General features: G+C 43.6%; 1 protein-coding gene across 1 annotated transcript in view; it reads right to left on the reverse strand.

The window, feature by feature from the left end:
- Positions 1-20,419: 20,419 nt before the first annotated feature.
- gpx7 (glutathione peroxidase 7) overlaps positions 20,420-26,368 on the reverse strand; it is a 29,935-nt gene continuing 23,986 nt past the window's right edge. Inside the window, exon 3 of the mRNA XM_078561097.1 lies at positions 20,420-22,572. Coding sequence (XP_078417223.1) covers positions 22,409-22,572 — 164 coding nt within the window. The 3' untranslated portion in view covers positions 20,420-22,408. The remainder of the gene's footprint in view (positions 22,573-26,368) is intronic.

Genomic DNA, 26,368 nt, shown 5'->3' on the forward strand with positions numbered 1-26,368 from the left:
CCATCAGCAGCTGGAATTTGAAGCAGAGCCCAACTCCACTATTTTATTTCTTCAATTCTAGTAGCCAAATTTTCTGTTGGGTGGGATGGCAAGGTGGGTTGGGGAGGGGTGGTGTCGGGGTGTTCATGCCATACTTCAGAAACTGGAGCACATATTCAAGGCTGACATTTCAGTGCACTACTGAAGGAGTGCTTGCTGCACTGTCCAAACTGCTGTCTTTTGGATAAAGTGATAAACTGAGGCCCCATCAAGCTTTCATAAGTAAATGGAAAAGACTCCATGACACTATTTGAAGAAGAGCATGAGAACTCTCCTGGTATTCTGGCCAATATATAGCTAGACAGGGAGAACCTGTTCCCATTGGTGGAAAGTCGAGAACCAATGGACACTGATATGAGGTGAATAGCAAAAGAACCAATGGTGACATGAGGATAAACATTTTACACAGCAAATGGTTAAAATCTGAAATGCACTGCCCGAGAATGTGGTGGAGACAGATTCAATTATGGCTTCCCCTTTCAAAAAGGAATTGGATAAACATCTGAAGAGGAAAAAACTTGCAGGGTCATGGGGAAGGAGCAGGGGAGTGGGATTAGCCAAGGTACTCTTTCTGAGAGCGGGCATGGACATGACAGGTCAAATGGCCTTCTTCTGTGCCATATGTGAAAACAGCATGAGAGGAGAGGTGATTGGGAGATTGAAAACAGCGCGAGAGGGGAGGTGATTGGGAGATTGAAAATAAAAGCAGGGGAAGCTGAAGAGGAGCAGCCAGTGTGTGAGTGGCCCAGTGAAGGAGTGGAGCTTTGAGGCTTTGGCTCGAGAGGCTTCGGCGAGCAGAAGCTGAGGACGAGCTTGCTCCCAGTGGGGTAAGGCCGGGTAAGTTCCTTTAATTAAATTGGTAATAGGTAATGAAGGCAGCAGTTAGGGCAGTCGAGTGCTCCGAATGCAGCATGTGGGAAGTCTGGGACAGCACAATTGTCCCTGATGACTACACCTGCAAAAGATGCATCCAGCTGCAGCTCCTGACAAACCGAGTTAGGGAACTGGAGCTGGAGCTGGATGAACTTCGGATCATTCAGGAGGCAGAGGCAGTAATAGACAGGAGTTTCAGGGAGACAGTCACCCCTAAAAGTCAGGAGGCAGGCAGCTGGGTGACTGTCAGGAGAGGGAAGAGGAATAGACAGAAAGAGCAGAGCAGAGCCGTTCCCATCAACAATAGGTATACCGTTTTGGATACTGTTGGTGGGGACGACCTACCAGGGACAAGTTGTAGTGGTCGCGTCTCTGGCACCGAGACTGGACCCTCAGCTCAGAAAGGAAGGAGGGAAAAGAGGAGAGCAGTACTGATAGGGGATTCGATAGTTAGGGGGACAGATAAGAGGTTCTGTGGGAGAGATCGAGAATCCCGGATGGTCTGTTGCCTCCCTGGTGCCAGGGTCCGCGATAACTCGGATCGAGTTCTCAGTATTCTCAGGAGGGAGGGTGAGCAGCCAGATGTCGTGGTCCATGTAGGGACCAATGACGTGGATAGGAAGGAGGAGGAGGTCCTGCAAAGAGAGTTTAGGGAGTTAGGTGCAAAGTTGAAGGACAGGACCTCCAGGGTTGCGATCTCAGGAGTGCTACCCGTGCCACATGCTAGTGAGGCTAGAAATAGGAAGATAATGCTGCTAAATACGTGGGTAAGGAGATGGTGCAGGAGGGAGGGCTTCATGTTTCTGGACAATTGGGCTCTGTTCCAGGGAAGGTGGGGCCTGTTCCGACGGGACGGTTTGCACCTGAACTGGAGGGGGACTAACATCCTTGCGGGTAGGTTTGCTAGTGCTGCTCCGGGGCGTTTAAACTAGATTTGCAGGGGGAGGGGAACCAGAGTGTTAGAGCAGATAGTGAGGTGGAGGAGGATAAAGGTCAAGCGAGGAATGCATGTATAGACAGAAATCAAAGGTTTGTACGTGATAGAAATGTTCTCAGGTGCATCTATTTCAATGTAAGGAGTATTGTCGGAAAGGCAGATGAGCTTAGGGCGTGGATTGGCACGTGGGATTATGACATTGTTGCTATTAGTGAGACTTGGTTGTAGGTGGAGCAGGACTGGCAGCTCAATGTTCCGGGGTTCCATTGTTTCAGACGTGATAGAGGGGGAGGGATGAAAGGGGGAGGAGTGGCATTACTAGTCAGGGAAAATCTCACAGCTGTGCGTAGACAGGACAGCCCGGAGGGCTCGTCAACAGAGGCCATATGGGTGGAGCTGAAGAACGGGAAAGGTGTGACCACACTAATAGGGTTGTATTATAGACCGCCCAATAGTCAGAGAGAATTGGAGGAGCAAATCTGTAGAGAGATAGCAGACCGATGTAAGAAACAGAAAGTTGTGATAGTGGGAGATTTTAACTTTCCACATATTGACCGGGACTCCCATACTGTAAAAGGGCTGGATGGCTTGGAGTTTGTCAAATGTGTTCAGGAAAGTTTTCTAAATCAATATATAGAGGAACCAACGAGAGAGGATGCAATACTTGATCTCCTATTAGGGAACCAGACAGGTCAGGTGACAGAAGTATGTGTAGGCGAACATTTTGGGTCCAGTGACCACAATGTCAATAGTTTTAAGTTAATTATGGATAAGGATAGGTCTAGTCCTCAAGTTGAGATTTTAAATTGGAGAAAGGCCAATTTTGTGGAAATGAGAAAGGATCTAGGAAGAGTGGATTGGGATAAGTTGTTTTCTGGCAAGGATGTGTTCAATACAAAAACAGAATTACCTGGAAAAACTCAGCAGGTCTGGCAACATCGGTGGAGAAGAAAACAGTTGACGTTTCGAGTCCTCATGACCCTTCGGCAGAACTGAAGTATAGTTAGGAGAGAGGTGAAATATAAGCTGGTCTAAGGTGGGGGGGCGGGGGGAGAGAGAAGTTGAGGGTGAGGTGGTTGTAGGGATAAGCAAGCAGTGATAGGAGCAGATAATCAAAAGATGTCACAGACAAAAGGATCAAAGAGGTGTTGAAGGTGGTGATATTATCTAAGAAAAGTGCTAATTAAGAATGGATGGCAGGATACTCAAGGTACAGCTCTAGTGGGGGTGGGGTGGAAAGACATAATAAAGTATTAGTTGTAGATTTAAAAATAATGGAAATAGGTGGGAAAAGAAGAATCTATATAAATTATTGAAAAAAAAGGGAGGGGGAAGAAACGGGGTGGGGATGGGGGGAGGTGGAGTTTAAGATCTAAAGTTATTGAATTCAATATTCAGCCCGGAAGGCTGTAAAGTGCCTAGTCGGAAGATAAGGTGCTGTTCCTCCAGTTTGCGTTGGGCTTCACTGGAACAATGCAGCAAGCAATAAGTGGAAGGCATTCAAAGGTGAAATTTTGAGAGTGCAGAGTTTGCATGTTCCTGTCAGGATTAAAGGCAAAGTTAACAGGCATAGGGAACCTTGGTTTTCAAGGGATATTGGCGATCTGGTTAAGAAGAAGAGAGAGGTGTATATCAGGTATAGGCAACAAGGAGCAAATGAGGTAATTGTAGAGTATAGAAAATGTAAGAAAATACTAAAGAAGGAAATCAGGAAGGCAAAAAGAAGACATGAGGTTGCTTTGGCAGATAATGTGAAGGTAAACCCGAAGGGTTTCTACAAGTATATTAAGAGTAAAAGGATAGTAAGGGACACAATTGGTCCCCTTGAAGATCAGAGTGGTCGTCTATGTGTGGAGCCTCACGAATGGGGGAGATCTTAAACAGTTTTTTTGCATCAGTATTTACTCAGGAAACTGGCATAGTGTATAAGGAAGGAAGGGGAACAAGCCGTAATGTCATGGAACATATAGAGATTAAAGAGGAGGAGGTGCTTGCTGCCTTACAGCGAATAAAGGTAGATAAATCCCCTGGGCCTGACATGATATTCCCTCGGACCTTGAGGGAGACTAGTGTAGAAATTGCAGGGGCCCTGGCAGAAATATTTAAAATATCCTTAGCCACGGGTGAGGTGCCGGAGGATTGGAGGGTAGCTCATGTTGTTCCGTTGTTTAAAAAAGGCTCCAAAAGTAAACCAGGTAATTACAGGCCAGTGACCCTAACGTCAGTAGTAGGTAAATTATTGGAAGGTGTTCTGAGAGATCGGATATACAATTATTTGGACAGCCAAGGGCTGATTAAGGGTAGTCAGCATGGCTTTGTGCGTTGTAGGTCGTGTTTAATGAACCTTGTAGAGTTTTTCGAGGAGGTTACCAAGAAAGTAGATGAAGGAAAGGCTGTGGATGTTGTCTACATGGACTTTAGTAAGGCCTTTGACAAGGTCCCACTTGGGAGGTTAGTTCAGGATGTTCAGACGCTTGGTATCCATGGAGAGGTTGTAAACTGGATTCAAAATTGGCTGTGTGGGAGAAGACAGAGAGTGGTAGTGGATGATTGCTTCTCAGACTGGAGGCCTGTGACTAGTGGTGTGCCTCAGGGATCTGTGCTGGGACCATTGTTGTTTGTTGTCTATATCAATGACCTGGATGATAATGTGGTAAATTGGATCAGCAAGTTTGCTGATGACACTAAGATTGGAGGCATTGTGGACAGCGAGGAAGGCTTTCAAAGCTTGCAGAGGGATCTGGACCAACTGGAAAAATGGACCAGAAAATGGCAGATGGAATTTAATGCAGAAAAGTGTGAGGTGTTACATTTTGGAAGGACAAACCAAGGTAGGACATACACAGTAAATGGTAGGGCGCTGAGGAGTGCGGAGGAACAAAGGGATCTGAGAGTTCAGATACATAATTCCCTGAAAGTGGCGTCACAGGTAGACAGGGTTGTAAAGAAAGCTTTTGGCATACTGGCCTTCATAAATCAAAGTATTGTGTATAGGAGTTGGGATGTTATGGTGAGGTTGTATAAGACATTGGTGAGGCCAACTTTAGAGTATTGTGTGCAGTTCTGGTCGCCTAACTACAGGAAGGATATCAGTAAGATTGAAAGAGTGCAGAGATGATTTACTAGGATGTTGCTGGGTCTTCAGGAGTTGAGTTACAGGGAAAGATTAAACAGGTTAGGACTTTATTCCTTGGAGCCTAGAAGAATGAGGGGAGATTTGATAGAAGTTTACAAAATTATGAGGGATATAGACAGAGTAAATGCGAGTAGGCTCTTTCCACTTAGGTTAGGAGAGATAAACATGAGAGGACATGGCTTTAGGGTGAAAGGGGAAAGGTTTAGGGGGAACATTAGGGGGAACTTCTTCACTCAGAGAGTGGTGGGAGTGTGGAACGAGCTGCCATCTGACGTGGTAAATGCGGGCTCACTCTTAAGTTTTAAGAATAAATTGGATAGATACATGGATGGGAGAGGTCTGGAGGGTTATGGACTGGGTGCAGGTCAATGGGACTAGCGGAATAATATTTTGGCACAGACTAGAAGGGCCGAATGGCCTGTTTTTCTGTGCTGTAGTGTTCTATGGTTCTATGGTTCTATATCTATTTTATGATTCCATGACTCTATGATTCACATGTCTCTTCAGCTCCTGCAGCACACATATAGTTGTCAGCACAATACATTATGAATGTTTAAGGTCATATCCTGTACTTAAAGCAGTGTAACCATTATGCAGTTGATTTAATCCTGCTTCCTTCTTTTCTTTTTGTAGCCTTCCACATGTGCCACCCCAATAAGCAGAGGAAAACCTTCAAGAGAAACCTGTCTCCTCTCTGTCACTGTCATCCAGCCTCTTTTCATGAACGCTATCATTCACTCTGTCCAAGCACCACCCCATAGATGGTCATTTGGTGATTGTGTGGTTGTGGGTGCGGGGGTAGTACTTAATGAAACAGAAGGTAATGCCCAGGTAGCCTTATGGTGATGTGCAGAGCAGGAGTGACTAAGAGCTGGGGCTGCAAGATGTGGAGGTGATGGCAGTTGACAGGAGCAAAAGGTTACTGATTTTAATCTTTGAAAGATAGTTAAGAATTATCACTACCTAATCAATCAATCAGGATCAAGTGCAACCAATATGGTGGGATGTTGAGTTTAATCAGAGCATAAGGTGGAAACAAGAAAAACTTATGACTGTGACAAGTAGCAAGTACCAGATTAGGCCAAACAGCTGGCATGAGCAAACAGATCTTTCTCGCTTCTTCTTCCAATTCTTGGTGTCCCATGTGTTCTCAACTTCTCAAACCACTCGGGAATGTTGGGCCGGAGTCTTCCTTGAGAGTTCTTTTTCACCACGTACTGCACTGAGCCCTCCCAAAGTCTCTTACTTTATACCTGGATGGATTATTGACAAGGCCTTTTTACCCTATAATAATTTACTTTATTTCAAAATACCCTATAAAACGTCAAGTTCTTTGTCTAAACCTTGGATTGAAAATCCCACCTTTAATGTCATTCACCCACCACTAGCTTCTTGAGCCTTTGCACATACCTTCTGGCCTTGATAAATCACTCTTACCTAATTTTTTCCTTATCATATCTCAAGCTATTCTCCCTGATGAGTTTCATTCTCCCGGTAACATTCATCTCCTGCCTCAAAATAATTCCCATAAGTTTCATTATTTGTACCTATTCCACTATCAGTTATTCATGTCTAAGACTGTTTGCAAAACCAGTTAACAAGTTGCTCATAATGGCTGTTCAGTTCAACCATTCTTATTCCTTATCAGGCTGTTGAACCATGGTGTTGTTCACTAAAGCAACCTGTATTCTACTTCCACACACTAATTAGTTATGTACTTCAGCAAACACTTTAATTAAGCAAGGTTAAATGAAAAGCCTAGCACAGCTTTGTATAACAGTTATCAATTCATGCATTTACCTACCTACGGCCCCTTGTTCAAGTTCTCCAACATTCTTCCTTCTCCCTCAGGTACCATTCCCTAAGATGTTGTTGGCGATCATGGACTTCCATTGGATTGGTCCATGGCATTGCTTGGCAAAGTATTGCAGTTGCCTTCTGCAGTATGGCTGAGGAAACTCTCCTGCTCTTTACTGCTTGCCATCAGGCATATTGGAAGGATTCACAGGCTAATAAACAACCTGTTTGGCCATGTTATGCACGCACCTTCCATTGCCATCAAGTCCTGAAGTGGAACTTGAACCCAGAGCTTCTGGTCCACATTACCACTGTGCCACAAGACCTCCCTCTAACCAAAGTTATCCCACTGGCCTTGTCTGTTCATGGGCCCCCACTTCGGGCTAGGTACCATTTCATCATCTAAGAATAATCATTGTTTCTATGGAAATGAAACCTTAAGCAATGTCCTGTCAAACAAACTTACAACACTAACCTATTTCAAGCTGATTTATATAATTGTGCATACATATCTAAACACACTAAATGTATTTCTAATTTCCAACAAAAGATGTCCATCCTTAGCTCAAACTCTCACAATACATGCAGGCACTGGAGATGTGTCCCAAAATGACTGCAGATGTAAGCCCAGTAGGGAGAATGTGCTACCTGTATCTTGGCAGCACAGTGGATTTATGTTCAGCACTGCATTCAGCTCTGGAGTCCTGGTAACTCCAGAGAAATCCTTAACACCAGTATTGGCTCAATGGTAGCACTCTTGTCTCTGACTCAGAAAGTTGTGTGTTTGGGCACCACTCCACAGACTTGAACACATAATCCAGGATGATACTATTGGAAATGATGTCTTTTGGATGAGACATTAGACGCAGACCTGATCTGCCCTCTTGGGTGGATTTAATATTTCTCATGGAACTATTTGAAGCAGAGCAGGCAGTTCTCCTGATATTTATCCAACATTTATCCCTCAACCAACATCACAAAAATAGATTGTCTCATAGTTACCTCAATTTTAATTTACCTCATTACTGTTTATTGAACATTGCTATTCATAAATTGTTAGCATGGGAAGAACCAAATATTTAACCTCCATGACTGCTTCTTGTAAAATATTCCACTGGTCAAAACATGCTATGATATGATGTGGTGTCAGGTGCATTGACTATTGTCAGAATGCCTGACTGACTGAGGTACAGTCAGGTACAGATTGTCCACCCTTCTCCAAAATGTTCCACAGAGTGGTAGCCCAAAATATCTACATTCAGCTCCTTGGGGTGGTCAGGGACATCAGATTGGTTTAACCCCTTCCAATTGCCAAAGTCTTTTGTGTTGCAGTCCTTCCTCCTTTACATGTAATAACAAAGGGATTGGTAAAGTTCTGACTATTCGGCAAGCCCAGACTTGGTTAAACAATTGGCTACTGTGCTTCCCAAATAAGATCTGGAAGCATCTGCAAAATAAGAGGAAAGGTTAATGTTTTTGTTTGGGATTTCCAACATTGGTAGGTTTTTCTTTTTTGAGAATATTTATAACACTATTTATCAATCGCTTTATAAATCTTGCTTAAGATGCAAATACCTTTGCTTCTTCCTCCTTCACTAAAACATCTTATTCTCAGTTATTTAAATTATAAAGTATATTTTTGTTCTACCTTCCACCATTGACTTGTTCCCACTTATTTCTCAAGATAGATTTTTAATTCTCACTTATGCTATCACTGACGTCCATTAGTCAGCAGCTCAATTGTTTTCAATAATCAGGGCCTAGCTGGTTGATTGACTCTAGCTGCAAAACCTCAGCTTAGTGTCAAAGTGCTTCATAAACTTTCTGCTGTGTGCTGAGAGCAGACATTAGACCCCCTTAAGGAACACAAAAAATGTAAGGGCACAATTGCAATGGGAACTCAAACAGTATTGTGCAGGTAATTTACAAATATGGAGAAAGGATCTCATAAGTTTTCAGAGCTCCCCTAATTTTCCTAAAAGAGCCAAGTTTACGCAGCAGATTGTGGCATGCAGTGGGAGCATAAACTTAACACTGCAGATACGACTGCTTAAAGAGATTAAAGAGACACCCTTAGCTCTGATTGTAGAGAATTTGTTGCTGTGTGCTTTTCTCTGAGGCTGATGCAGGTACATAGAAATGCCCCAAAGAAGAGCACTGGATTCTGTGTTCCAGGAGTAGATGCAAAACAAGGTTATCACTTTTGGCTGTAAGTATCCAGTAAACATCAGTCTGTGGGAACAGGTGGTAGAGCAGGAAAATGGAGTTTCTTCTGTTAGAAGGTTTTCTTATCTGATGAAGAGAAAATTCAACACTTCATTAAAGTTTTCCAAGGTGACAGCTAATGTTATCTCTTTACAGAGTTGTGGCATAGTGACACACATGCACACACACATTTTCCTCTACCAACTGCATCACTGCATCGGATGCTGCCTTGGGTTTACAAATCCATTTGCTCTCTCCAATACTAGCAGAATGCAACACATATTCATGCATGCAAAACTTTCACCTTCCCATGAAATCTTTTACTGATGATGGGAAGGGCCATTAAAAACTTACCCAGTACCCCCTTCATTCTGCATGTTCCTGTTACCAGAAAGTGTATCTGTAAGGCACAGACTTCAATCGCAATCATGCATGTGATTTTTTTTTAAATTGAGTTTGGTTTTGTGTAATAAAGTGCATTTCAAGGCCAACTGTATTAAAAGGGGAAGATCTCTATGAGGCATTGAATATGCTGCAAATGAATAAAGGAACTTCTGTGCATTGTGGTCACAATAGTTAAGTACAGTCAATAGCATTTGTATGAGTTTGCAAGCTGGACATGGAACATTGGAGTAAAACAACTGCAGCATCTCCTTTCCTCTCCACACACCACTCTTCATTGATGTCAGCTGTCCCTCAATTTGAGGATGATGTCCACTCAGGGTCATGAGTTTTTGCCATGGGCCTTCATGTGACAGAACAGACAGATTCTCAATTCACAGATCTTTGGGCACATGGAGCAGGATGTCCCATGAGGTATTGGGATCCGGAGAGCTGGTTTGTTTCCTTTTCTTTCCTTCTCTTCTGCTGCTCTGCCTCTTCATTAAGACATTGTGACTCAAAACATGACGCAACTTGGTGGACAAGTTGTCACCATTTTGAACAATTGGTAGCAAGCTCCTGCCAGTCATTAATGTCAATGCTGCCATGTTTCAAGGAGAGCTTCAGAGTGTCTTTGAAGCATTTTCTTTGCCCTTCCCTGGAACGCTGGCCATTTAAGAGTTGAGAAAACAGGACCTGGTGGGGGTGATGCTTTTTGGCCATCCAGACAATCAAAGTTGATTTTTCAGGAGTTTTGTCAGAATGTCTGTGGAGCTGGCTTCAAGAAGGACTCCAGTGTTTGTTCAATGGTCCTCCCATTGAATCCGGAGGATGCAGTGGAGGCATTGCTGATGGAATTTCTCCAGCATTCTTCTGTGTCACTGATATACAGTTCAGTTCTCACTACAGTACAGGAGAGTGGTGATGACAACTATTCTGTACTCTAGGACTTTTGTCAATTTACGGTAGTCTTTGTTGTCAAACACTTGCTGCTATAGTTTGTAGAAGGGTGAGCTGGCGCAGCTGATTGGGTTTTGGATCTCCTCATCAATGGTGGCCTTTTGAGAGAGATGGTTGCCAGTGTATGCCAAGGATGGGAGGGTCTTTGAGAGGGCGGAGAGGAGATTTACCAGGATGATTCCAGGGGTGAGGGATTATAGCTGCAAGATTAGGTTGGAGAAGCTGGGGTTGTTCTCTTTGGAGCAAAGAAGATTGATAGAGATGTACAATGTAATGACACATTTAGATCAAGTAGAGAAAGAAAAGCCATTCCCATTAGCTGATGGTACAACACTAGGGGAGACAAATTTAAGGTTTTGGGCAAAAGATGCAGCTGGGATGTGAAGAAGAACTTTTTTACGCAACAAGCAATAATGATTTGGAACTCGCTGATTATGAGGGTGGAGATGATGAAGGACTTCAAAAGGAAACTGGATGAGCACTTGAGGGAAATATACTAACATGACAACCGGGATAGAGCAGGGGAGTGGGACTGATTGGATTGCTCTACAGAGAGCCAGCATAGACTCGATGGATTGAATGGCCTCCTTCAGTTCTTCACAGTTCACAATTTTGGTGTCATCACCTAGTACCAAGCCCTGGGGCATCCCACAGTATACCTTCCCCCAGATCAAAAAACAACCATCCATCTAATTTTATTCTGTTTCCTGTCACTCAACCAATTTTGTGTCCATGCTGCTACTGTCTCTTTTATTCTATAAGCTTAACTTTGCTGCCAAGCCTGTTATGTGGCACTTTGTCAAATGCCTTTTGGAAGTCCATGTACACTACATCAAATGCATTATCCTCATTCAATGGTAATGAAAGAGGATTGAAAAGAATGGGTATGCTTTGCTTTTTCTGCTAAAAATATGGAATAAAGGCTTACATTACAAGTATTGCTTTCCTAGTGTCCTTTTAGTCATCCTCAATAGTTAAAGAGAAGTAATTAATTGCCCAGGTAATCCTCAGAACTGCTCCCCCGAAGTGCAGTGAAAGTCCAAAGAAACATTTGAATCTTGCTCAAAAGAGGTGTCATTGTTTTTGGTGATTCAAATTTGGCGTTAATAAGCAAAAAATCACTTTTTATATTAAAAGAGAATATGGGAAAATCAATAATACAATGTAGCAGGGAATGCTTTTCTGAACTTGAGACTAAGATTGGCCCAGATTTCATGGTCAGTTGCAAAGTGACAGCAACCACCAGTGACCTCGAAGAAAGCCATCCACAAAGATCTAATTATCTCTGTGGCATGGATTTCCCCTTTCCTGACGTTAGTTTGAATCTGGCACCAAGTCAAGGGCATCTCCAGGCACCTAACAGCAGTGATGTCATCAAGCAGGGAAAGCAATCACATACATACGAACATATGAATTAGGAGCAGGAGTAGGCCACTCGCCCCCCTCGAGCCTGCTCCACCATTCAATAAGATCATGGCTGACCTGAATGTAACCTCAACCCCACATTCCTGCCTACCCCCGATAACTGTTCACCTCTTGTTAATCAAGAAACCACCTAGCTCTGCTTTAAAAATATTCAAAGACTCTGTTTCCACCACCTTTTAAGAAAGAGAGTTCCACAGACTTACTACCCTCTGAGAGAAAAAAATTCTCCTCATCTCTGTCTTAAGTGAGTGACCGCTTATTTTTAAACAGTGACCCCTAGTTCTAGATTCTCCCACAACAGGAAACATCCTCTCCACATCCACCCTTGTCAAGACCCCTCAGGATCTTAAAGGCTTCAATTAAGTCGCCTCTTACTCTTCTAAATTCCAGTGGGTGCAAGCCTAACCTGCCCAGCCTTTCCTCATAAGACAATCCACCCATTCTTGGTATTATTCTGGTAAACCTTCCCTGAACTGCTTCTAACGCATTTACATCTTTCTTTAAATAAGGAGACCAGTACTGTACACAATACTCCAGATGTGGTCTCACCAATGCCCTGTACAACTGAAGCATAGCCTCCCTACTTTTGTAATCAATTCTCCTCATAATCAATGATAACATTCTATTAGCTTTCCTAATTACCTGCCGTACCGGCAGACTAGCCTTTTGTGATACAAACACTAGGACGCCCAGATCCCTCTGGATCTCAGTGTTCCTTCAAGCTTCTTTTTTATTCTTCCTGCCAAAATGAACAATTTCATATTTGTCCACATTATACTCCATTTGCCAGATCTTTGCACACTCACTTAACCTATCCATGTCACTTTGTAGCCTCCTTATGTCCTCTTCACAAGTTGCTTTCCTACCTATCTTTGCATCATCAGCAAATTTAGCAACCATTCCTTGGTCCCTTCATCCAAATCATTTATATAAATTGTAAAAAGTTGAGACCCCAGCACCGATCCCTATGGCACGCCACTCGTTTCATCCTGCCAACCAGAAAAAGGCCAAATTATGCCAACTCTCTGCTTCCTGTTAGCTAGTCAATCCTCTATCCATGCCAATATGTTACCCCCTACACCGTGAGCCTTTATTTGCTGCAATAACCTTTGATGTGGCGCTTTATCAAATACCTTCTGGGAATTTAAGCACAGTACATCCACCGATTCCTCTTTATTCACAGTACATGTGACATTTAAGCATTTTCAGAGACAGCAAATGAAGTAAAATGCGTTGATTATCCTTCACTTTTTGGTAAATTTTGCAGAGTGAAATAAATGATTGAGACATATACAAGATTAAGGTAGAAGTTGAAATATCACAAAAATTTTTAAAACACTATTGACCCAGATTTTGCAGTCGTAATGAAGGCAAAACTATCAGTGTTGCCAAGATTACTCCACATTCAACAAAGTCCAACTTTTTCAAGGGTTTTTACAGCGAGACTAATAGTGTAAAAGGCAAGTTCTCATCAGTTCAGTTATTTTTATTTGGTTGCACTCTGCAGGGATTTCAATAGCGAGAAGTATAGAATCACTGACAGCAACAGCTGGATTCCTGCATTTAACTGCACATAAGCAGACTCCTAAAATTGCAGTCAGTTTCAGAGGAGTCATGAGGGTAAATGTTGACAGATTCACCTTTATTACAACTGCAACAGTCAGGTCATTAGTTATTCAGGTAAGGACAGAAAATTGCACTTAGGTCAAAACCACCAAGCTCCCACTATTTCTATGTCCATACTGATCTTCAAGAATTGCTTCAATTGGACACTGAAAGTACTTATCCAAGTAAAGCCAGACATTTTCAGTAAGGCAGTAATGATAGAAAGACAACATACGTCACATTTTTCATTATTACCACATTAGCAACATTGGCCATTTGGAACACCAGCATTTTACTGGTGTGCGGCGTTACTAAGGCTGGGGGTTTAAAAAGTGCCTTAATTGGGACGCCCACGTAAGATGGCAGCACGGACCCGATCGCGAGCGGCCGCTCCCGCTCTGCCCCCCCACCATCCAGAAAATTCTGCCCTTGGCTTTTTCAACCTAAGAGAAGCCAGAGAAGTGATCTTAAAGAGGTATGCAAAATCATTAAGGGTACAGAAAAAATTAACTTTAAACCATGGGAGTAGAATTGGGGCATTAGACTCAAACTTGTAAAAGGTCATTTTAGCAATGTACCAGCAAATTCTTCTTCAGGCAAAGGTTAATGACTGAATGGAATAACCTTCTGTTTAGAGTAGTGGAGGAGGTAAAAAGCTGAAATAATTTGAGCAACTAATGTCTCCTAATATCACCTCTACAATGGGGAGACATTAGGATTTCTCTGGATGGACAAATTAAGAGGACCTAACGGTATTCCTCATACATGATGATCTTGTGATGCACTTCTCCCAGCATCAGGTTTTGCTGCAAAACAAAGTAAACCTACATTAAAGGTGGTATATTAATGCAAATCGGTTGCTGGAAAAAATATATGTCTTTGGTTTACCAGCAATGCCATCCTTTCATCTTGATGGGAATCAGAAAATAAATTGAACGAAACAAAATTGTAATAAATTCGGAATCAGCTACACGGTAGTTGATAAATGAGGAAAATGGAAAGATAACAGAGTCAAAATAAAAACAATGTTGCCTGATCAGAAAGCCACATATTCATTTTTCCAAACTACATCAAGATTTGAATTTATTTGGTCATCCTTAACCTATCAACAAAGTGTTGTATCTTTTCTCAGTGGTCAAGGACACTACATAGGTTTACTGAAAATGGAAATGCTGCACATCGGCATTTATTTTTCTATTTTAGATTTATTGAAATTTTAGCACTATCAGTATTCCTACTGCATATCTCACAATTCTACTGGGATTTTTCACAGAATGTATAAGAGCAAAATAAATAGGAGCAGGAATAGGCCATTCAGCCCTCAAGCCTGCTCCACCACTCAACAAGATGATGTTAATCTGATTGTGGCCTCAACTCCACTAGCCCACTTGCCTACCATAACCCTTGACTCCCTTGTACATGAAAATCTGTCTCAGCCTCAAATAAATTCATTGATCTACTGCTCTCTGGGGTAGAGAATTCCAAAGATTATGACACTCTGAGAGAAGAAATTGCTCCTCCTCTCCATTTTCAATGGGAGATCCTGTTTCAAGCTTAAGGACTGCAGTGCTTCATCAGTGAGAGGCTTTATGGAACTGAACTTAAAATGTCTGCCTCAAGAGAGGCAGCCTCATGACATAGTCACATGACAACAGAAAGCCAAATGTGACATCACATTGATTAAATTTCAAAACCCAAGCATCCCCCTTTTCATGTCGAACAAAAGGTACAAACATCCCCCTTTTCCTAGCAAACAGAAGACACATTTGCATGCACGATCCTGTATGACTGTGAGTTACCCAAGTTACCCAATATACACCCACTGTTTTCATGCATTAACAACTGCTTTTTTTTACTTGTCAGTCACTGAACATGCATTCCACACATAGGGCAAAATTTTATGGCCCTGCTGCGGTGGGGGCAGGGCCATAAAATGCGGCGAGCCATTCAAAAGTCCACTGACTTCAGCAGTACCATAAAATCCTGCCAGCATAAAATTCTGCCCATAATCTTTAAATCATGCAGGTTTCTTGATGGTACACATGCATATTGACATTGGCTATTCGTCTGGGTGATGTTCCTTGTCCGAAGAGTGTCGTTCCCGTAGCTCTTGTTGCCTTGGTGACTGTTGTTGTTCCATTGTGGTTGTTGGGGACACTTGGACCTCTGGGATTGATGGCAGTTCTGTATTCAATACAGCTGGTGAGATCCCTTATCCCTGACCTGCCGATTGCAGTGAAAGAATAGCTTCACTAGTTGATCTCATATGCCTGTGGTGGCGCTGGTATATTTGGTCATTCACTTCCACCATGTACGATCGAGGTGAAAATTTATCTACACATGTCCCAAGTTTACATGTGGGCTGACTTCTGTTGAGAGCATTGAGGATTTGTATCCTGACTGGCTCCTCATGTTTTTCCATGGTTACATATTGATTCTTCAAGAAGTCTTTTAAGGCTGCAACTTCTCTGCGTGCCTTCTCTGTCTGCCATTTTGCCTGTCTGTACATCTGTTTGACTTTTTTCAACTCCCGCTTTGAGTTGCCAACTATGCAATTGAAGGTCATTATTTTCTTCTGGTACCTTTGTGTTGTCGCTGAGATTTGTTTGTTCAGACAACTTGGTTCATTGAAGACTTCAGTTTATTGTGCGCTTTCAAAGGTAAATACCCAGCTGGAATCTTGCCCTTTAAATCTTCCAGCTCAGCTCTGATGTGTACATTTTCCTGTCGAACTGCTTCATTTACCTTTGCCTTGTGCGTTTCATTGCACTGATGTGGTCAGCAACCATCTTGTGGTTTACTTAAACATTGTCACCCTTGCTTTGGAGTCTTTTGTTTCCCTCTCTCTGGGGTTTGCTGTCACCTTTTTTCTGTGGTCTTTTTCTGCCCTTTCTCTGTTGGCACATTTGGGGTTACCAGCCAAGCTTTAGACTTGTTTCAGCTGAGATGAGTGGCCATTACGTCCCATCAATGATCTGGACCTCTTCCTTCTCACTATTGCTTTGGGCTCTCAGATCAATTTGTCCTCTCAGTATGAGTATCATGCTATCATATAGTCTCAACCTCACTTTCAAGGGCTTCATTTTCAGATTGCCATGTTGAACCACTTCGCATAGGGCTGTGAAGGTCATTATGTCGCATGATTTCCCCAGTGTCTACCTGACATTTCTTGTTCGCTTGATACTCTCCCTCTGCCATCATCATTGTAACAGTCACAAACAATTTGTCACCTATGGACTTGATGGAACCAACCTGTTGTATCGTATACCATTTTTCATCAGACTCTTCTGCTGAGATCTCTCCAGTGGCCATTTGTATAGGCGTGTTTTGCTTTTTTCTAGTCAAACACTAGGGCACAAAACGATTCTGCTTCTTTCAGTTAGAACACTGCCTTCCCCATGCTGGGCAAACCTTCTTCCCCTTTGTATGATGTCCTCCACAGTATTTGCATCCTACCTTTTGTCTGTGATTGTTCTGCTCTTTCAGCCTGGAATGTCTCACAGCATAATGTTTCTCCTGGTCTGCTGTGCCATACATATGGTCTAGCTGAAGTTTCACCTCTTCCACATTTTGACACACACCTATCGCTTTCTTTAGCGACAGTTTCTCATCTTTCAGTAGACTTGCTCTCACGGAGGGGTTTGGTATGCCTAAGACTAACCTATCTTAAATCAGATCATCTTTTAGCTCTCCGAATTCACATGATTCTGCAAGCTATGTTACTGCAGTCACATACTGATCTATGGTTTCTGTCTCTCCTTGAGCTCTAGTGTTGAATACATAGTGTTCATATATAGCATTCACTCGATGTTCAAATTGGCGTTCAAAATCTCTGCTGTCTCTTTTCTTTGCTCGTTGGTTAGATTTAGAGTGGTATACATTTTGTAGCAGTGTTAGGAGTATGGCTACTCTTATTGGTTCCAGCTTGTTAATTAAGTCCGTTGCAATCTCGTAGTTTTGCCATTGCCAGGTAGAAAAACTGTCAATTTTCCCATGTATCTCCTTTCATTTCTAATGGAGAAAGGAGTGGAAAATTTACTGCTGCCATGTTACTAACTCAGTATTTTCCTTGCAGCCTTTGGAATGTGCTCGTTTTCTTTTTGTCCTTTTCAGCAGCTTTTTGCAGATTTGAGCATTTCTGTGTGCCTGGGTTCTCAGGTCTTCTCTGCAGCATTTACAGGATTTTAAATCTCTGGGCAGAATTGCCCCAGATTTGCACTAAGTGCAGTAGTGGGCAGGCAAAATTACGTTTTACCCGTTGGCCGCAATTGCAGTTTATCACGCCAAATCATCTCAATCCCACTGCATTAATTATGCATTCCTGGGAAACATGCTGTTTCAATGGTGGGCGGGCTCTCATTCGCCTGCCACGCCATCACCTAGCGGCTCCATCACGCTGGGCACCATATTTAAAGTGCAGCCACACACACATCTCTCAGTGTTTCCAGCCCAGGGCTGCTGCACAGAGGCATGGCCCCAAAAGGCAGAGACTGCAGCTCCCAGGTTTAATCACGTGTTCCTCGAGTGCCTTTTGGATGCCATGGAGACCCACTGTGATGTCCTCTGCCCCCACTCTGGCCGCAGGATGGGCAGCAACATCACCAATCCAGCATGGGAGGCAGTGGCAGTGGTGGCAGTTTGAGGCCGCCACACGGTTGTGATCAGCCACGTCCTCTGCATTAGCCCTTGTACCCGAGGAGCCATCCCTGCAGCCTCTGGGGACCCTGGAAGACTTGAGGGAACTGTGACCGACTGAGGATGTAGGAGTTATGCACACTCCCTGGAAACCGAGCACAAATCTGCAGGTTGTGTTTGTGGTGGTCGCACACCAGCTGCACATTCAGTGATTGGAATCCCTTGCGGTTGACATAGTTGACCGGTTGTTGCGATGGAGATCTGAGCGCCACCCGAGTGCAGTCGATGACATCCTGCACTTGTGGGAAACCTGAGATCTGGGAAAACCCAATCGCTTTTGCATCCTGGTTTTCCTGGTCCCGTGTGAAATACACAAAGTTGCGTGCCTTTGAGAAGTTGGCGTCCATGACCTCATGGATGCATTTGTGGGCAAAGGCTTGCGAGATCCCACAAAGGTCACCTGTGGAGCCCTGAAAGGAGCCACTGGCATAAAAATTAAGCATCATGGTCACTTTCATGGCACCAAATCCAGCAGCAGCTGGCAGATGTGACTGACCAGTTTCCTAAACATGAGCAGTCTTCGGCGACACTGCTTGTCGGTCATCTGCAAGAATGAAAGGCAGCGTCTACAGACTCTGGGTCTAGCTAGGTGCCAACCAGCGACGGCTCGCATGGGTTAGCTTGGGTGTTTTAAGAACCTCTGTTGGTTAAGTCTGTAGGCTCCTTAACGCATCCCGGAGAGTGCTGGCCACCACTTGGATGGCCAGAGATTAGTGTGCTTCATGGCTGCACGAAACCCCACCCTCTTCCACCCCACTCCACCTGACCAATTGGCAGCAGCTTTGCCCACTGGACTGCATGCTGTGCTCTCAGCTCAGGTGCAGGCATTCTCTTAACCCGCGCAGTAAGGCTGCACTGTTAGCTTGAACCATGGGGGAGACTAGTCCAAATCAGAATGATGACATGGCCAGCTTTCGCAAGGAGGTTGTACAACGTGCGCAGTTGTTTAACTGTTCTGCTCCTAAGTTTGCAAATGCTCATCAGTTTGCAGTCTGTGCCCAAGGGGTGAAAAGCTCTGGAGCACATGGTGGCACTTTCAGGCCTCTGCATTGCTTGAGCGGCCAGATAAGCTACAGGCCTGACTCCAAGCACGTTAATGTGGCTGCGTCTGAACTGTCTCAGCTGTGGAGGAATGGTCACCTTATACAAGATTTCCCTGATGTGTAGCCGCTTCCCTCGCATGTGCTTGTGCAGTACCATCAACCACAGGGCAGCCCTTGCCCCCCAATCCCCCCAACTCGTCTCAACAGCAGGGTAGCCCTTGCCCACCCCTTGCAACTCACCTCAGCCTTGAAGTCCAACAGGCGACCCTCGCAAGCACTGCGCAACGTAACTGTGCACTCACCTCTGAGTTCCCCTCAAAGTGCAGCCTCCCAAGTGCATGTCTTATATCTGCTGTTGTGAAACATGTCAGCGTGCAACCACATGGATGTGCTGGGATGATCCATCATGGGGGGATAATTCCGGCAGGCTGGCCTTATAATGATATGCAGATGTATTACAATGGGGTTCCCAATGTCTGATGGCAGGAAACTCAGCCCGCCATTGACGGGCTGAGTGGATGATCGCAATGCTGACATTGTGAAACCGATTTTTGGCCTTCTCACCATATTGTTCACTCACGTCGCCAAACATGCCTGACACCAGTGGGCACGGTAAATTCTGCCCTCTATTTTTTTCTCCACTTTTGACACCATGTTTCAAGTTTAAGGACTGCAGTGCTTCATCAGTGTCTTCTCAGTGAGAGGCTTTATTGAACTGAACTTACGATGTCTGCCTTGAAAGACAGACAGCCTCATGGCATAATCACATGACTACAGAATGCCAGATGTGACATAAGACTGATTTTATTTCAAAACCCAAACAGACCCCTTATTTTTAAACTGTGTCCCCTCGTTCTAGATTCCTCCACAAAGGAAAATATTCTCTCAGCATCTACGTAAGATCACCTCTCATTCTTCTGAACTCCAATGAGGATAGACCCAATCTTTCCTCATAAGACAATCCCTTCATCCTGGGAATCAACCGGGTGAACCTTTTCTGAATTGCCTCCAATGCAAGTTTATCCCTCCATAAATAAGGAGACCAAAACTGCACATAGTGCTCTAAGTTTGGTCTCACCAATGAATATAAGCAGATCCTCACTTTCAATATTTAAAAATGGCCATATCACAACAGACATGAGTCTTGTTTTAATACTTTTTAAGTAAGCAAGCATTTATTAGTGCATGTTATGCTTTTGGAGCAGGTCAATTGACTAATACAATTAAATGTAACGATAATATTGCATTATGTCCATATTGACTTGAATAGGAGATTCCAATTTGAGTCACATCAATTCTCGAATAACATATGAAGAGGGGGGAGTCTGTCATTAGGATTTATTGTACAGATAGTCCAATAAAGCACAAGCATCTGAAATAACTCAGAAATTACTCAACGTATTTATTCAAGAGCTTCCTCAGGTACACATTTTTGTACAGAAATGGCCATATATTGGAACACTGAGTACTGTGGGAAGCATCTCTACAATAAAAGATAGCACCAAACAGAATGCAAAAGTAAAACAAAAATATCCACTACAAAATGTATATGTCTTGCAATGTCTGGAACAGAAGTTTTGGAATGCTGCTTCAGCAAAAAGCATTCACCAGTAAGGAATGTTGATCCTCACAGTTTGAAGCAATCATGTACAATTCATTCCCTTGTGCTGCCAACTTCTCAACCTCAGCTCCATCATTGCGGGGAGGCATATGGTGGAAATCAGGCAACACTCAGTGTGATGAAGCGAAAATTGCAGGCGTGTGCAATCCTAGGTTTTTCTTCCACATCTCCTGGTTACTGGTACAGACTGTCACTGGGGAGAGCAGTAAGTCACCTTCCTGTGACTCAAGGGCTGTTGGGGCTAAAAGAGGAAGAACTAGATAGAAAATGTATACCCGTAAATTAAAAATAGGAAATTGTTGTTCTCTCTGAAGGTAAAAGCCTGCCAAGATCAGGTACTTTAGTTGAATCTATACAATCATTAGAGGGGCACAAACAAGGGTTGTAAGCAAAAAATATTCACCTTTCTGTGTTTTGGAAGAAGGCCAACCATGATGCCACGCCATCTTTCCATCAAAAAGTACAGTATTTGAACTGGGTATTTCTCTACATACTTTTCTGCCTGAAGGATGTATCATTCATGCTCCTCATATTTACCATGCACTAATAAGAAGATTTTGGTGATAGGCAGGAATGGGGCATTTTAACCCTTCATGCTTGGCGGAAACGAGAGGGCAGTTAAAATGCCCCGAGTGCCTTATTCACCGATTTCCCATCTAGTTCGCTGTGACCCCGATTTTATCCTGCGTTTCTAAGCAAACGGCAAAAGTACCTGCCTGAAATTAGTGGAGTCTTCTTTTAAATATACAGAATAGGGTCCAATTACATCATCAGGCCCCAAATGGAATTTTAATTCTGACCTTAATGGAGAAGTCACTGCAGCTTTCTCACTCGGTGAAAACAATGAGAAGAGGCCATTTAAAGTAAGTTTTTTAAAAATGCTTGCGGGGCCAGAAGAAGCAGGAATGTTCATCCAGACCCAACAAGGAAAGTTAAGTTCTCCCTTCCCTCAGTATGTCCCTTTCCTACTCAAAACAGCCCCAAGTTATCCATTTATATTTTTTGCCAATGAGACTTCCGCTCCCAACACCAACCAGCTGCCACTTTTCAACTGTTTCAGACAGGCAGCTGCTAAGGCTCAGTGTTAAAGCTGCATTTACTGTTTGTTTCCCTCATCCCAATTCCCGCTCCCCCTTCAGAATACAAAATGCACTATTCTGTGTGTGATATTGCATTAGGAAGTTTTGTAGAAGCTGATTTTACTGAGGTTTAATCCATAATAAAATATTCCTTTCTTCCTTTCATTAATTGACCTAATTTTCTTAGTTTGTGTAATGTAAACAAATCACTAGTTTAAACTTCATTTGAAAATATGAAGGTTAATATCTAATACGTTATTTTAAACAAATCAAGAAAATTGCTATTCTGTGTAATCAATGACTGAAATCTGTGTTTGTCTTACCAATTACATTTCTCATATTGTTGTATTTACTCATTTACATTTCGGGTACAAAGCAAACTTGAGTTCTACCTCCATAAAAAATTAAAAAGTGACTTCCAGTTTGTTCTATCTCTTTAGCCAATTTTTTTTTGCATGAGGAAGGCACAACCTATATTCATGTAAACCTGGTGTCACGGGGAATGAATTGGTGAACTTCAGAAGACGGAATTGTTAACACAAAAAATAATTGTTAAATAGTGGTGTAAAATTGAATAACGTAAGATTAGTCATTACACAGCAGGGGATTAAATTACAATTCATCTTTTCGTTTCACAATGAGTTCCCTCACTAGTGATACGATTTTCGGCTTTATTTCTGCGACTGAAACAGAAGTTTCCCAAACGTCCACCACCTTGCCATTTGCATCCACAAGATACTTCCAGAAATTCCAGTTTGGTTCCTTGCCGGAGGAGTCTATAATTAAATGCAGAAACAACTCTTATTATGACTATTGTAATAGTCTCCTGATTTATTGTACTGTGATTTTGATGAAAACACTTAAATGGTTGTCTTCAATAACAATAATATTTGGCATTTATATAGTGCCTGTAATGAAGTAAAATTTGAAACTGAGCCACGTAAGGAGATAGTAGGGCATGTGACCTAAAGCTTGGTCAAAGTTAACCTTGTCAAGTAGGTTTTAAGGAGCATCTTAAAGAAGGAGAGAGAGGTAGAGATGTTTAGGGAGGGAATGCCAGAGCTTTGGGCCTAGGCAGCTGAAGGCACTATCATAGGTTTGAAGACATGCAAGGGGCCAGGACTGGAGGCGTGCAGGGATCTCAAACAGTTGCAAAGCATAAGGAGGTTACATAGATAGTGAGCATTAAGGTCATGGAGGAATTTGAAAACATGGATGAGAATTTTAAAATTGGTGTGTTTGGGTCAGTGAACTCAGGTGATGGATGAATAAAACTCGGTCTGAGTTAGGAAATGGGCAGCATAGTTTTGGATGAGCTTTAGTTTAGGGAGGGTAGAAGGTGGGAGGATTACAATAGTTAAGTCTAGAGGTAACAAAGACATAGATCATAGATGAGGGTTTCAGCAGCAGATTAGCTATGATAGATGTGGAGACAGGCAGTGTTACAGAGATGGAACGGTCTTGGTGATAGGGATAAGGCTGAAGCATTCACAACAATCTTCAACCAGAAGTGCTGAGTGGATGATCCATCTCCGCCTCCTCCAAAGATCCCCAACATCACAGTGACCAGTCTTCAGCCAATTCAATTCACTCCACATGATATTAAGAAACAGCTGATGGCACTGGATATTGCTAAGGCTATGGGCCCTGACAATATTCCGGCAATAGTACTGAAGACTTGTGCTCCAAAACTTGTTGTGCCCCTAGCCAAGCTGTTCCAGTATAGCTACAACACTGGCATCTTTCTGGCAATATGGGAAATTGCCCAGGTATGTCCTGTACACAAAAAGCAGGACAAATCCAACCTGGCCAATTACCACCCCATCAGCCTACTCTCGATCATCAGTAAAGTAATAGAAGGGGCCATCAACAGTGCTATCAAGCGGCACTCACTTAGCAATAACTTGCTCACTGATACCCAGTGTGGGTTCTGCCATGGCTACTCAGCTCCTGACCTCATTACAGCCTTGGTTCAAACAAGGACAAAAGAACTGAATTCCAGAAATGAGGTGAGAGTGACTGCTCTTGATATCAAGGCAGCGTTGGACCGAGTGTGGCATCAAGGAGCCCTAGCGAAACTCGAGTCAATGGGAATCAGGGGGAAAACTCTCCACTGGTTGGAGTCATGCATAGCACAAAGGAAGATGGCTGTGGTTGTTGGAGGTGAATCACCTCAGATCTAGGACATCACTGCAGGAGCTTCTTAGGCTAGTGTCCTAGGCTGAACCATCTTCAGCTGTTTCATCAATAGCCTTCCTTCCATCATAAGGCCAGAAGTGAGGATGTTCACTGATGAATGCACAATGTTCAGCACTATTCACAACTTCTCAGATACTGAAGCAGTCCATGTCAAAATGCAGCAAGACCTGGACAATATCCAGGCTTGGGCTGACAAGTGGCAAGTAACACACAAGTGTCAGGCAATGACCATCTCCAACAAGAGGGAATCTAACCATCGCCCCTTGACGTACAATGGCATTATCATAGCTGAGTCCTCCACTATCAACATCCTAGGGGTTACCATTGACCAGAAACGGAACTGGAGTAGCCACATAAAGATTGTGGCTAAAAGAGCAGGTCAGAGGCTAGGAATCCTGTGGCGAGTGGCTCACCTCCTAACTCCCCAAAGCCTGTCCACAATCTACAAGGCACAAGTCAGTACTGTGATGGAATACTCTTCACTTGCATGAATGAATGCAGCTCCAACAACACTCAAGAAGCTTGACACCATCCAGGACAAAGCAGCCCGCTTGATTAACACCCCTTCCACAAACTTTCACTCCCTCCACCACCGATGCACAGTGGCAGCAGTGTGTACCATTTACAAGATGCGCTACAGAAACTGACCAAGGCTTCTTAGGCAACACCTTCCAAACACACGAGCACTACCATCTAAAAGGACAAGGGCAGCAGACACATGGGAACACCACCAGCTGGAAGTTCCCCTCCAAGCCTCTCACCATCCTGACTTGGAAATATATTGCTGTTCCTTCACTGTGGCTGGGTCAAAATCCTGGAACTCCCTCCCAATAGCACTGTGGCTGTACCTACGCCACAGAGACTGCAGTGGTTCAAGATGGCACCTCGCCACTACCTTCTCAAGGGCAATTAGGGATGAGGAATAATTGCTGGCCTAACCAGCGATACCCACATCCCGTAAATGAATAGAAAAAAACTTGCCTTTGCAGGTCTCATCCTCTTGACTACCAGGTTCTTTAGTGTGGAGGCAATATGGGAGTTGGTGGGAAATGAGTCACAGCAAGTCCATCATTGTGACTTTAACTCTGTTATTGCCCTGTTTCTCCTGTATGGTGGGAGTTAAAAATGTGCCTAAGTGTTTTCAATCACAGATCTGTTACATGAGCTATATCAACATATGTCACTCTCAAATGTGTCCATAAAAACTTGGCTGCTGACCAGTGAAACTCTCCTTTATGCTCCAGACAAGTTGCTGAACCAGATCTACAATAATTGGGAAGTCAGTCGTTGGAATTCTAATGATACTGCCAGCTTTCCTCTTCATCCCACACCTGTTAGTGGATTTTCCCCTCTCATTCGCCTCTTAAAGAAATTGTTTTCTTTAAGCTGCTAAAATAATAACATTCCAGATCGTTTAAAGAAAATGAAAAATGGTCATAGATGAGGGAATTAACGGTTGCTGGGAACTCATATTGATGAGTTGGAAGGGAGGCAGCCATTGCAATAGAGACAGCCATGTCTCTATTCCTCCATTAATCTGTCTACTGCACAGAGCAATATCACGCCACAGGCTGCATAAACCAAAGGATAGTAAACAAGCATGCAAGAGGTCCATCGACATATTGTCCATGAAGGGGAGATTTAGCAAATCTAATTTATTGGTTTTCTTTAAGAATGTAACAAAGGAATGTGAAAAATGGTTTAATGCAGTAGATTCCAGTTCATCTAGAAAGACTGCAACTGAAAATAATAGCCAGAATTTTGAGTTCGGTGGGCGGGCACAGCTGGTGGACCCGGGAGCGGCTGGGAAATGGCCTGCTGCCCGCGATTGGCCCCCGACTGCGATTTTACGTTGGCGGGCCAATTAATGCCCGCTGAGCGTGAACAGCAGCTCCCCAATGGTCGGGAAGGGGCGACCGGGGGCGGGGGCCTGTCGACCGCCAGGTCCAATGGCGACCCAGCAGCTAATTTCAAATCGGCAGAGTCAGGCCCTGGAAGGCCGCCGGACAGGAAGACATCTTCAGTGTTGTCAGCAGGAGAGTAAAAATTATGGTTTCCAATGCGGCTGCAGACGCCAGGCAAGAGGGCAGGTTGGGCGGGCACTCGGACCCCGGTTTTCTGATGAGTGCCTCGCGGTCCTCCTAGAGGGAGTGGCTGCCGGGAGGGACACCCTTGTCCCCAGGGATGAAAGGAGGAGGCCACCGTGCCTAACAAAAAGAGCTTGGGAGGAGGTGGCAGTGCTGGTCAGCAGCCATGATGCACCTGGGTCCAACGCCGCAGAGGTTTAACGGCCTGCTGCGCTCAGGAAGGGTGAGTACCGTGTTGGCATAGATCAGTGTGTTGAAGTGTTAAGGGTTGGCCATCTCCCTGTGG

The sequence above is a fragment of the Cetorhinus maximus genome, chromosome 17 (assembly GCF_964194155.1).
Source record: "Cetorhinus maximus chromosome 17, sCetMax3.hap1.1, whole genome shotgun sequence".
Classification (NCBI taxonomy): Eukaryota; Metazoa; Chordata; class Chondrichthyes; order Lamniformes; family Cetorhinidae; genus Cetorhinus; species Cetorhinus maximus.